The sequence below is a fragment of the Panulirus ornatus genome, chromosome 16, assembly GCF_036320965.1.
Source record: "Panulirus ornatus isolate Po-2019 chromosome 16, ASM3632096v1, whole genome shotgun sequence".
NCBI lineage: Eukaryota > Metazoa > Arthropoda > Malacostraca > Decapoda > Palinuridae > Panulirus > Panulirus ornatus.
In genome coordinates, this window is record NC_092239.1 from 9,887,103 (window position 1) to 9,900,612 (window position 13,510).

The following is a 13,510-nucleotide window of genomic DNA, read 5'->3' on the forward strand; positions in this document are numbered from 1 at the left end:
CTCATTGGCTTATGAGATGAAATTACCCTATAGAAAAATGTAAGTTTTCAAGTATGAAAAACTCTCTTTTCCCAATTTGTTTTTACCACCCTTTTTCCCATCTTTCAAAAACCTGTCTAAAAATCGGCAGTGACTAGCTTTGGGTAGATATCGGTGTTTTAAAAATTATGTGGCAGGTCAGAGGACAATAATACCATCACCAAGTGGGGGTTATTGATTAGGTGGAGGGCAGACCTGGGGTCTGTCACATGCCATTATTGATTTCTTACCACTTAAGTCATAGAAATTCTCTCAGGCTCATGGGACTCCACTGTAGAGAGAAAAGGTTTCTCATACAGTACGTCATTTCTTACTTTATACTCGCAAGAAATTTATTACATGATTTATGGTTTTTCAATGAAATCCTAGATGTGAAAACTATTGCTTTCTTTATAATTTCATTCATCTGGATGATTTTGATGACTTGTAGGAATACATTTTGAATTTCTGTCTAGTCATTAATATCGTGTGATTAACTTCCAGGCAGCAAGATTGAGAGCTTTTATATTTCACTTTATTTTTTATTATTTACAGGTCGAAGTCACAGCAGTTCTTCTGAAGCATCCACCCCTGAAGCCTCATCCTCAGATTCAAGACATCCTCCCCCTCTTTTACGTACCATAAGTGAAGGAACGTATACGACTGTAGATAGCATCAGTCTTGATTCCTCATCTTCTTTTGCCAAATTAAACTATTCTAGTTTTGATTCTCAAGATGCTGTTATCAGTGACACAAGTTGGAAATTAAGGGAAAGCTTAGATTTAGGTAATTTAGATATTTTGAAACCAAGTTGGAATCTTGATGGAAACTTAGACAGAACAGATTCTGTGATGAAAACCTCTAGTGTAAATACTGAAGGAAAAGTAGATCAAGATTCCATTCCAAATACTCTCTCCTCTTTCTCACAGTCTCAGGCAAGCAGCTCAGTGGGGGATTTAGAATGTACGCCACTATGATTATTTCTTTTTATATTATAAGAGGTTGGTTATGTATGCAATAATATACAGGGAAATCTGTTGCATGATGCTTACGATTTTTATTGAAATACATGGGAAAGTATTAAACAAATGATTGGTACAAAGTTGACTTACAGCATTCCTTTTATAGTGATGTTAGAGATACTTTTCTAGGTAGTGGAGTAGAATTATATTCTCTAAGTGGTTATTATTAAAATATTCTGTCACTGATACTATTTCCCTCTGTGTTGGAAAGCCAGAGCAACCTCATCCTTGGACTAGTGATATCTCATATATGAAAGAATCTGGAGTGAGGAACTCATGAATTAGGTACGAAGTTGTGTGGAGGACTGTCTGCTTTCAATGTTGTTTAACTGCAATGTAGAGAGAAACTTTAGAAACAAAGGTGGAAGTGACTTTTTCTCTCATTTTGTTGAAGTTTCCTGATCCTCCTCTCTTCCCTTCCAAAATATAGGAGGATAGGGAACAGCAACTTTATTTGCTTTTCTTGTATATATCTACTTGTATTTTTTGTAGAAGAGCATCCACCTTTTAAATGTGATATTCCATATTTATAACACATATGCACACACACACACACACACACACACACACACACACACACACACACACACACACACATTATTCTTTCTAAATATTATAATGCAGTCATTTTTTCAGTGTGCCAAGTTTATTCATCCATGAAGAAGTTCCTTATCTCCTTTCCTCTCATAGAATATAATGTTAAAGGTCTGAAAATGATTGACAATCAAATCTCTCAATATTTAGAAAATCAGGAATTGTAATGAAAAAGTGGTTATTGTTAAGAATATGAGTTACGTTTTATGATGCAGTGAGCTATTAGAAATAAACATGTGGAGATTGATATATATCATGATTATTATTATAGAAGTTATAATTATCATTTTATTAATTTATTAATGATTTAAAGTTAGGATGTTAAAACTAGGCAATGTATAGATAAGTTAGGAAGACGAGATATGACTAGTCTTTATAGCTAGATGTATGAATAAAATTGGACTTGCTGTCAATTATTGCAATTGAAAGTTGAGTTTAGAAAGATGCATGGACTGCATCTATTATAGTGTCATAGGATCATGCTGGATCATAGCTGGATGCTATGCTAGGGCTGTTTATATCTTTGCTGAGTATGTCTTGCTGATACTCTAGAGCTGGTCACTGTCATCTCAGAACCTGATTTAATTCTGCCTCATCATGTATAAGCTAGGAAAGGACATATATTTTTTGTATTGTGATTTCATTGTTGTAATTGTATTGTAAAATATGATTATATGAATTGTGCTAAGCAAATCAAGAATAAGTTCTGAGGCAGAAAGGAGAATCTCAGAAAATGAGTTTTTGTATTATTATGAAAGTTGGAGTGGCATCCTGCCACATTTGGGAGGTTAACTAAGTATGATGCCTTATTTTTATAAGTTACCAGTTTTTGCCTGCCATAACAAGCAGCCGTACCCTGCCAACCTTGCCTAGATATTTAATCAACTGAAGTTCATCTACAGTGCATTCATCCATGGATATGAAGGTATTAAGAGTTTTCTCCCATTTTGTAACTTACACTAATATATGATTATGGTTTATCTTCATATGTTGAACTGTATTCTTGTTAAGCCAACCTCTCTGACCACTATGACTAAACTGGGTGTCTTGGAACTGTGAAGGTAGGTCACTGCTACTATGCTAGTGACCCCTAATTAGAATTCTTCAGGGGACAGCTTTATTGGTTAATAGTGGGAACTTTTATTGTAGAATGTGCATGAAATGTTAATGATCCATGTGACTAGAAGCCTTTGTGTCCATAGAGATTTGCAAGTACTTATTAATATATTAATATATTTCCTGCTGCCAGTGGCCAAAGGGTAAAAAACCAAAGGCTGAGAAATGGCACTGGAGTTCACCAGTTATGGAGACTCTTTCTGTGGCCACCCCCTTTAGGGAGTTCCTGGTGGGAATGGGCATCAGAGATATAGATAGATAGATAAACTGTTTCTCTTTGAACAACTAAAAGTTATCATATTTCATAGCTTATATGTTCCAACATTGTCACATTGAAAGTTGCAACAGAGATCTTTGCTGATATACTGATTGTATAAACATATGTTTTTGTTGATGGTTGTGGTAAGTGTTATGAATGGCAAGTGTAGCAGGTGCCAGGGACTATTTATAACAGGTGTCATGTATGATAGTTGGGTCAAGCGTGATTGGTGTCCATAGCAGGCGTAATGGTTGACAGTAGTGGTAAATGTCATGGTTACTATTTATGGTAGTTAACATACTGAATCAGGCTATGTGGTTAATATGATATTGTAGACATCAGTCAGTAATGTGATATATCAGGGTTGTATGGTGTTGCTTTTATTGATATAATGAAATTATTTATTTATTAGCTGTTGGCCTATTTAGTGAGAATTTTTGGATTTGAAGGTTGAGTTATTGAGATTTAAAGTGTTGGGTGAGTGGTATGTAAAACTTCTAACTAGTTATGGTTGCAAGCATTTATTTGCTGAACCTGGTATGATTGAAATGTAGAGAGTAGTTTTGTGATTAACGAAACCTTGAATGCAAAAATGATTAGATAAATGTGTACTTTGGATTTAATGTTTTTAAGTGTTTATTTTTCTCCATCGTTGGATTCTCCTTTGCTCCTTGAAATAATATCTAGGATTCATAAGAGCTAGAAACTTCTTAAACCCCTTCCCTCTGGTGAGGTAATGGCCTCTTAGCTCTTATTAAACTGCTGTTCAGTAATAACTTCCTACTTCCTTGGCCTGGGTCTACCTACTGACAAATCAGCAATCTCCATTCGGTGATGACATCATCGTACCCTGGCCCTTGGTATTGACCTGTCTCCTAATTCTCTGGATCCTATACTTGTATAGACATTTTAGTTGATATTTTTTTTATTCCAGCTTCTACTCTACCATGGATATGTTTCCTTTTCTGATTTGTTAAGGTTGTGGTGTATAATGTAGATAGAAATAAAAGGGGGACTGATCAGAAAATGGATGATTTTGCATCTTTTCCTTTTTAATACATGCATCAAAGAAACAAATTTGAGATGACTGCTGTGCTGAACATCACCCAAACCATGTGATTAAATGATTGATCTGTCACTTTGGACCTAAGGGATGCTGATTGGTACATTCTTACTCACTACAGAATGAGGAACTTTTTCCAGCTTCAAAGATGGTAAACGGAACTTGGGATTTCAAAGTTGTGTGCTTATGGTGTTGTATAAACTCACTTTTTCCTTTTTTTTATTTTTTTACAAGATTTAACTTCAGTGCTCCCAAAACCATCTTCTTTTGAGGCTTAAGATTTAGACTTCCTTGATAATTTTTTACTTAAAATCAGTTGAGGAATGCGCCCATCAATGATGATGTGTCTGTAATATTTTTAAGAAGCAGATTTATCAGCATCTAGAAAATTCTTGCTTTATTCCTTATCAGAATGTAATGGGCTTGGAATTGATTGGTACATTTAGAAAGGTTCTCTCTTCTCCTAGGGTACAAAATTTGAGGTCACAAATATTACTTTAACAGTTCAGTCCTGGTTTGAGTTGTCTTGAAATCAAACTAGACCCCTACAGTGCAATCCCATTATAGGACCACAGGCTAAGAAGATGATGTTCTAGCTAAACAAAGCCTCTTCCTCATTTACAAGATCTTCAGGAAGCTTTACCTGAAGAACTTCTGAATGTTCTAGTCAAGTGGACATATGTGAGGAACCTTTAGGGGCCTGTGCCTTAGACTACCTTCTACCTCCTTGATGGTTTCAGTAGATGCCTCAAGTCATGGATGGGTCATCCATTTCTCAAGTTGGGTAAGTGCAGGCTTTTGTAAGGAAGAACAATTACTTGCATACCACCATGAAGAAGCTGTGTGTTCAATGATTTTTCATCTTCCAGAATGTTGTGAATCTAGGATGTAGGATTTTGTTTTTCATAGACAACACTGATGATCAAGGCTTCTGAAAGCCCTTCCTTTATCAGGGCTGAAAAGAATTTTCCTAGTAATGTACAAATGCTTCCTTTATTCAGAGAGTTTGCTTTTGTGGTTAGGTGTCCTGTAAAGATTAATATCCATGACAAAAGAATGTGTATGGGGAAGTTGCATTCACATACATCCTTTTATCAGGGGTTACTCAATCTGTGGATCTTTTTGCCACCAAGGCAAATGGCTTGTTACCAGTCTGTGTCATTCCAGTGTTTGATAAGGAGCTGTAGCAACAAATTCCCTAATAATGAGGTGGAACTCTTTTAACCATATTTATCTTTTTCCCCATAAATCTTCAAGGAAAAGATCCTCACAGGCTAATTTATGGAGTTTGGTGAGTCTTGTAACTCAAAATGGGAGACAACCTTGTCACCAGAAACTTCCTCAGTTTTACATTTCTCCGCAGCTGATACCTCAAATTTTTCTTGTTCGTGTCAACCTTGGTTTAGGAGCCCTATGTTGAATATCCGGATTTTGAAAATCACACTACTACTCAGATACTTTTACTGCCTGAGATTTGGAGAATATTTTATAGATTTTCCCCTTACTATGTGTTATTTGAAGACTTTTCCAATCTTTCCCTGGAGATTTAGATTCTTCTGAGATTTTGGAAACCCTTGGAATAGAGTTCATATCTAGACTTTTACTTGATAAAAGCAAGGATAGTGATACAAGAAGAGTACCCTTTGAGACTTTTTTTGATGGTTTTGGTGTAAGTCTCTCTGGTCCTAATTAAGATGAGTTACTCCAATCTATTTCTAGTGTAACTCAGGTCTTTCTCTGCTGCAACCTTAGTGGGAGATGTCAAAACATCTTAGCTTGTTAAAGTAAGAGTATTTTTTCTCTTTTACAATATGATTCCACAGAGCCTCATTAGAAAAACTTTCCTTATACCCTTTAGTAGTGGGAGAAGAGGCATGAGAAGTATCTCATTTTTTAATGAGATGTATCTTGCCTTGAGATTGATCCACTCTCTTGGTTTTTAGTTAAGAAAAGGAAAATGGATAAATGAAATAAATATAGTACAAAGAAAGGAGGACCATTAAAAATACTTCTGCTTCTGTTTACTCATGGAAGACTAGAGCTAAAAAACTTCATTCCTTGTACTCAGTTAAATCTAAGAAAATTGGTAGAAATCACCAGAGACTATCAGGGGTAGCATATATTTGTATCTGAAAAGCCTTAACCTTCTCTCAGCAAAGAACATTTCTTTGTGGACTAAGAGATTTGTTTTGTTTGCCCAGTGTGGCCTATGTGTCACAGCCCATGATTTTGGGAAGATAGCTTTCACCTTATCCTTCCTAAGAAACTGTTCCATAGTGACCAATGCTGGAGGTTTTTGGTGTTCTTCTATCATATTTGCTGATGTTACCTTCCTCTAGGTGTTAATGATCATTCTCATATGGTGCTGGGGTGCTTATCATATTGAGAAAGTTTTTTTCTAAGCCTCCAACATGTTGGCATGCACTGAAGACTGGTAGGATGACCTGTCCCAGCAGAGAAATGTAAATTTTTATGTATGAAAAACAGTTTTTTTCTGGAGTAGTGTCCTGGTAAATTGTTGTCTGAGGTATTTTTTCTGCCCTCCCTTTCTCACTCTGCCTAAAAACCTTTCTCATAATGACAGAGATCACCAGTAGGTTGACAATGAGTTTTGAGAATTATGAGGTAAGTCAGTCTTGACAGCTGGATGATGATGATGAGATTGTTGATTGAAGTTTGCTTTTTGGTCTGTGAGTGGATGTGGGCTAAGCCAGTAGGCTGCCATTACCAAATAGTTTGGAAGATGGAATACAAGGGATAAGAGGCATTTACCTCACCAGTAGGCAAAAGGGGTTAAGAGGTTTCTAACCCCTGGGGATTATGGATATTCTCTCAAGCCACACAAAATACTTCCCTGGAGAGAAGTAGTTTTTAACACTTCAAAGCGTACATAAGTGTATAGAATAATTTTCATCAAAAAGATATGTTATAGTACATCCTACTACTTAATATATTCTGATTAATTTTTATAATAGGGACTTGGCAACAAGTATTTCCATGTATAGTTGGAGAACAGTTTCTGTTTATCCAAAGTCGCAACAGAATGGTAAAGAGATGAATGGTCAACAGTTGCTGTGTGTACATAACATTTTCATTCTGTAAGTATTTGAAATATTTAGCTTTCTGTACCTGTCAAAGCTTGTCTGAGACATAACTGTCTCCTGTCCAGCCAAAGCAGTAGGGCACATGATGCTGAAGGTCAAACTATCCCAACAGTGTCAGCCTCTTTTGATAATTTTGTTTGGTCCACCAAATCGTCCTTTATTTACATTCTCTTCAAAATAGAGAAATGCAAAGTCTTTGCATGTGACTCAAATTCTAGGATACTTGCTTAGCACTGCTGTACATCTTAGGTGAACCTTGACTAAAATTGAAAGCTGCAGTGTCCAGACAGTTGCTGCTTGCCATGGGTCAAGAGAACAAAGGACCTCAGAAATATCAGTTTATAGATCATTTTTCCCCCCTAGTTAGGTTCAGATTGCCATTTGAATATCATCTGACACAAGACGCTCTATCTAAAGTTGCATGATATTATGTGTTAGATTGATCTTAAGCTAGTGTAGTAAAGATAGGAAGTTCATGCTGTAGGCATTTTTTTTTTTTTCTATATGAAGAAAGATTATGTGTCTGTGTTAGTAGGTAATATTGCTTGTGCCCATTTTACTGTTTAGAATGTTGATATTATAAAGGGATACCTGCGAAGTCTCATCATATTTGGCTGCAGCCTGTTTGATCAACTTGCTTTACAAGTGGCTCAGCAGCAGCCTTGATATTCATTTTTAGAAGTGACTAAACAGCAGCCATAAGATTCAGGCCTGTTGTCTAGTTATAGCCAGTTTAGCCTGTTTCCAAAGTTTAAGAATTCATTGATCAGGCTAAGTCTGCTGTGGAGCTTGTAGACAGCTGGGCATCAAACTTGCCCTCAGCTTGCTGTGATGTTATGCTACTTTACAATAACCACTCCATGTATTCATAGTGGAATCCATATAGCAAGATTTATAAATTTCTATTGAATCTGCTGTTCATGGAACTACTATTTTCCAATGTCTTTTGTTAAGTGAACTGGGATAGGAGTGTACATTCACTGGTAGGCACAAGCTTGGCTTAAGTTTTGATTGAATTGAAAAAGTTGAGCATAGGTTGTGCAGGAGACCTACTACATCGTAAATACTTCTTCCAACTCTTATAACTATGAAAGTCTTTTGGTGTGAAGGAATCATTCAAAAGGCACAGGGAAGCAAGGTTTATAGGATAATGGAGCCTTGTAAGATACAGTGAGAGGTAAGAGATAAGTAAATAACACCTTTGATAGTATTGTGGAAGGTGTAAGGAGAAGGGGTACATTGCTGAAGAAAGGAATATTACAGTCATTGACTTCAAGAATAGGGGATTTGCAGATGATGTCATGATTGGCTAACTTAGTTAAGGAAGTTTAATGGGGAGTGATAAAATTGGTAGTATAATTATGCGTACACTTTCAGGATCTAGCTTTATTAACTTTACAGGATTGCTAAGCATGTGTCCTTCAAGCTGACAAATGTAAAATGTTTCTTTTTTGTGATGACATGTTCATTTTGAAGGATGTATTTTTTACACCCTATCTTTCAGTATTATAGGATGAGGGCTTTTTGTATTGAGTTTTGTCATCAAAGCCCAGGCTCTTGAAATAACAATAACTAGCTCTTTGCATGCAATTGTTATTATCATTGTAGTAACACTGTCTTGCCCAGAATCTCCTTGATATGTTTTATATTGCATTTTTTTGTACTATGGCATAATTCGATTTCACCAGAATGACAAGGGGAAAGTGTAGAAAGTATATACAGAATTATGGTAATTAATAGATTATTAGAATTTATATAATTGATTTGGTATATCATTGGGAAGGAAAATTCATTGATCTCCAAGATTCCAAGCAAGTTTAATTAGCTTTTAATACCAAATTTTATGGTACAGATAATCATAGAGTTTATTATTGGTATTTTTTTTTTTTTTTATTATACTTTGTCGCTGTCTCCCGCGTTTGCGAGGTAGCGCAAGGAAACAGACGAAAGAAATGGCCCAACCCCCCCCATACACATGTATATACATACATCCACACACGCAAATATACATACCTACACAGCTTATTATTGGTAAATATAGATTTTTGGAATTCAGGAGTTTCACATAAAAAATATAGTTCTTGTGATATCATTCCTGCATGGTATTGCCCATAGATTTATCTTATCATTGAACAGACATGCTTAGTACTTTGCATGAAGGCACAGGGCATGCCCTAAGGTAGAAATTGATAATGTAATAGGTCACTCAATAGCTTATATTTTATCCACATTTGCCATCAAGTATACATTATTTTTTTTCTATTTTGTAGTATGTATGATGTTAAGACCATAGTACAGAGTAATTTGTGCACTTTTGGCAAGGCTTCATAATGCTTTATCAAACTCAGGCAGTGGTGATTTGTTGTCATGTTTATCGTGGTGTGTGCTATGTCTACTCAACGCTGATATGTCCACCAAATGCAAGAACAGCTTTTTGTATTGTGTTGAAGTTTTCCTTACAGTGGGTACAAAAAGCTGTTCTTGCATTTGGTGGACATGTCAGGGATGAGTAGACAGAGCACAGATCATGATAGATGTGACAATAAACCACCACTGCCTAGTTTGGTAATGTATTATGAAGTCTTGCCAAAAGTACACAAATTACTCTGTACTCTGGTCTTAACATCTTGCATACTACTCACAGTTTTCTCACAGAAATGCTACCCATGTATTCCATGCATTTCATAGAAGGCAACTAAGAGGGATATGAGTGGATGGCTGGAAATCATCCCTTCCTATATTACTTGGCAAAAGAAGGAACAGAGCAAGGAGTCAAGTCAGGAATTTTCCCTCTAATGCTCTGTCATCTGTTCTTGACAATACCTCACTCATGCAGGAAATGGGAGCATGTATTGAAAATATGTGTATCCAGTCTCATTTCCAGTATGTACTGTGAAATCCATAATTTGATGACTTTTAGCATCAAAGATCACAAATATCTTCACACCAGAATGTTTGCAAATAGATTACATGTACTGTTTTGTTGGCATTTAGATGGTATTTACTGTTTGAAGCTTAGCAAGAGTCTTTGCAATATTATACTTTTGTCATGAAACAATTTTAAAAAGGCATCAATTTTTTCTTGAATTTTCTGAGGCTCATGTCTAATTGCTGCCCACCCATGTGGTGATCGTTACAGTTCATGAGTTATCTAAAAGAGTAATAAAGATAACTATGTGGTAAGAAATATGATTGATAGTTTCCTTACCATTTTTCAAGTATAAGGGAAATATTTAAGTTGGTGCAACATTGATTAGGAGGAAACTAGTGCTCCTCTGTGCAAGCTTTACCTGCTCATGTGATTTAGGAACCCCACACCATCCTTCAGACCAGGTGGGAGTTTTGAGTTTTTGGAGAGGCAGGATGGTGGTTGCTGTTTGGCCAAGGGCAGACCCCTTTAGTTAAAGCAGTGGTTTCTGATACCAGTGGGCTGTTCACAGAGAGTGAACGTGGTCAGCTGCTTACAGACTGAATATGAGGTTGGACGGGATCTTAGCCAACATATATCCAAGAAATATATCTCTGTTGTGCAAAACTCTCTCAAAGAGAAAAGATGATTGATTTTTTGGGGCCTACATTGATAAAATTCTTGAATCACCCACCTCTACCTCTTGGTGAAATATATGGCCGTTATTGACTGTGGTGGCATCCCACACATTATCAGATGCTATAGCCTAAATTTTTCCTTACACTGGTCAATCTGTGTGGAGATATCAACAAGTCATGTACAAGATCTGCATTCTCTTATTTTGTAGTGATTTATGAAATGATGACATTCCTCCAAAATAACAGGAATTGGTAATGAAAACAATCAGTGCTTAATATATCTATGAGAAAAATAGAAGATATCATGCATCTCACTCCATATGCCTAACAGTACACTCCTGGCATGCATCATGTACATAGTAGTAGAGCAGCATAAGTTAAAGGGAGCATAATGCACATAGTTAATGTATTATCTGTTTGAGTTGTATACCATTTTATTTAGAAAATATTCTTGTTATTCATAATAGCATACTTCTTGAGATATCTTTTTTTTAGAATATTTTAGTAAAAGGGGAAAAACCCACCTAAACGTTTTTTTGAGTGGTACTTCTATGTGCAAGGAATTTGTGTGAAAAGTTTTTTGGAATTCATGCAGATTTTCGTATTATGATTTTTTTAACAAACAAAAAATCATCCCATTGATCTCCCCTAACTGACATTCTTTAAAGTCAGAACAGATCCTAAAGATCTGATGTACAGAGGTGTTTGTATGTTCCTTGGGATGCATGTACTGTATTTTGATTCAACATGTACTTATTTCCTGCTGCTTCAGCTTTGAACATTTCATTATTCATTTCTTGTATACTTAATTTCTTTGTAATGTTTTCATTTACGTGGTTTCCAGGAATCTTCTTTTATATTCTGTGTGTTATTTTATGTCAGCTGTGTTCCCTTCCCTGACAATATTACTGATGCAGAGTTTTATTCTTGGCCTAGCTTTAATCATCTCTGGTGAGATTTACATTTAAAATTCTTTTTTGTAGCTCAGTTTTGTAAGAAATTGAAGTTTTGTGAATTTTGAAAGAAATTTACTTAACCCTTTCATTGCTATTGTCCCTGACTAAGACAAATGTGTGTAGCAGGGTACTATTGTCCTTCTGGTATAAGTTGAATTCTGCATGTATTGTGGGTTGGCTGAAGATGGCAACCAAAACAAAGCATGAGTTTCTGGAGTTGCCTGGAGGCTAGCATGAGAATGGGTGATTGTGCGCCTTTTCTAGGGACTCACATTCATTTGTGGCATCCACTGCAACCATACTGCCCATACTTGGGATCTGCCAATCTAGTAAATGATATATTTTCCTAAACTGCAAATGTCTAACTTTTAATTAATAAGATAAAACAATAATTTTGATAGGTTTTTTCAACTAATCTCTAGAGGAAAAATAATGAAATGAAAGTGAATTATACCTTTTTTACATAGGATTGGCTAATCTAGTAGATACTTTGTTGTGTTTTTCCTAAACTAGGAATATTTAAGTTGTTATGCTAATGAAATAATTTTTTTTATTTTTTGTTTACCATTCAGAAACTAAAAAAGATTTTTTTGCTATTTTTTGTGCAGTAGGGGAGGCCAAAAAAGAAAGTTTGCATCTTACTTGCCTTTACTAAAAAGTAGGGAAAACAGGCTCTCAGATTTTATCTCATATATTTCTATAGTTTTATGATAATGGTCATGTATTAAGATTGTAAAACAGTATTTGGAAGTTATTTTTGCATAGAAACTTTAGAGTGATTTTTAAGAAAAGTTAAAAAGCATTCTTTAATATATAATTTTGTAGTCTCAGTCAAAACATGATTGAAAGTGAGACTTTGGTCACACATGATAATTCAGTTTGATGTGTAAAGTGAAAAAAGTATGAGGCACACATTTTATCATATAAGTCCATGTTTCATTTTAATGTGATGGACATGTGATGAAAATATGTGTAGGCAATTTGAAAGGCTGAATACATCTGATTCACCATAGAATGAGAAAATGAGGTAATGATAATTGATAAATGAATAGATGATTTGTAATTTGGTAGAAACCTAATATTATATAATGATGTTTATTGTTGAGTGCTCCACCAGCTGATTTTTTTTTCTATCTGAGACAGCATGGGCAACTGAATGCCCTAGCCAAAGCCATCTCATTCATTCTGTACTTTACAGTTACCCCTAGGCTGATTTCTGTGAAAGAGTCCTAATATTACCCTATACCTTTTTAAAGATTCTTGCAGCTTAAGTTTGCACTACTTCCAGTAGCAGGGAAAGGTAGACTCTTTTGGAGTGTGTACTCCCAATGGTGCAGCCTTCCCAAAGGTGAGTTTTCACTCATGGTTTGACCTCAAGCAGGTGGATTCCAGTAACACCATTACCTATGTATATTGATTGATTTATATTTTACTATACTTGATCGCTGTTTCCCTCTCACCACTCACTTCACCCCAACATTCTCTCCTCTTTTCTAAACCTCTACAAATCTTCACCTTTGCTTCCACGAGATTATGATCAGACATCCCTCCAGTTGCTCCTTTCAGCACGTTAACATTCAAAAGTCTCTCTTTCACGCGCCTATCAATTAACATGTAATCCAACAATGCTCTCTGGCCATCTCTCCTACTTACATATGTATACTTATGTATATCTCTCTTTTTAAACCAGGTATTCCCAATCACTAGTCCTTTTTCAGCACTCAGATCTACAAGCTCCTCACTATTTCCATTTACAACACTGAACACCCCATGTACTCCAGTTATACCCTCAACTGCCACTTTACTCACCTTTGCATTCATATATGTATATA

At 35.7% G+C, this 13,510-nt stretch overlaps 1 protein-coding gene across 3 annotated transcripts in view; it reads left to right on the forward strand.

Moving 5' to 3' along the window:
• Positions 1-13,237, forward strand: part of LIMK1 (LIM domain kinase 1) — an 85,977-nt gene extending 72,740 nt beyond the window's left edge. For all 3 annotated transcript variants that reach the window (XM_071671247.1, XM_071671248.1, XM_071671249.1), the window contains one exon: positions 574-13,237. In XM_071671247.1, the coding sequence (XP_071527348.1) occupies positions 574-995 (422 nt within the window). In that variant the 3' untranslated portion in view covers positions 996-13,237. The remainder of the gene's footprint in view (positions 1-573) is intronic.
• Positions 13,238-13,510: the final 273 nt, after the last annotated feature.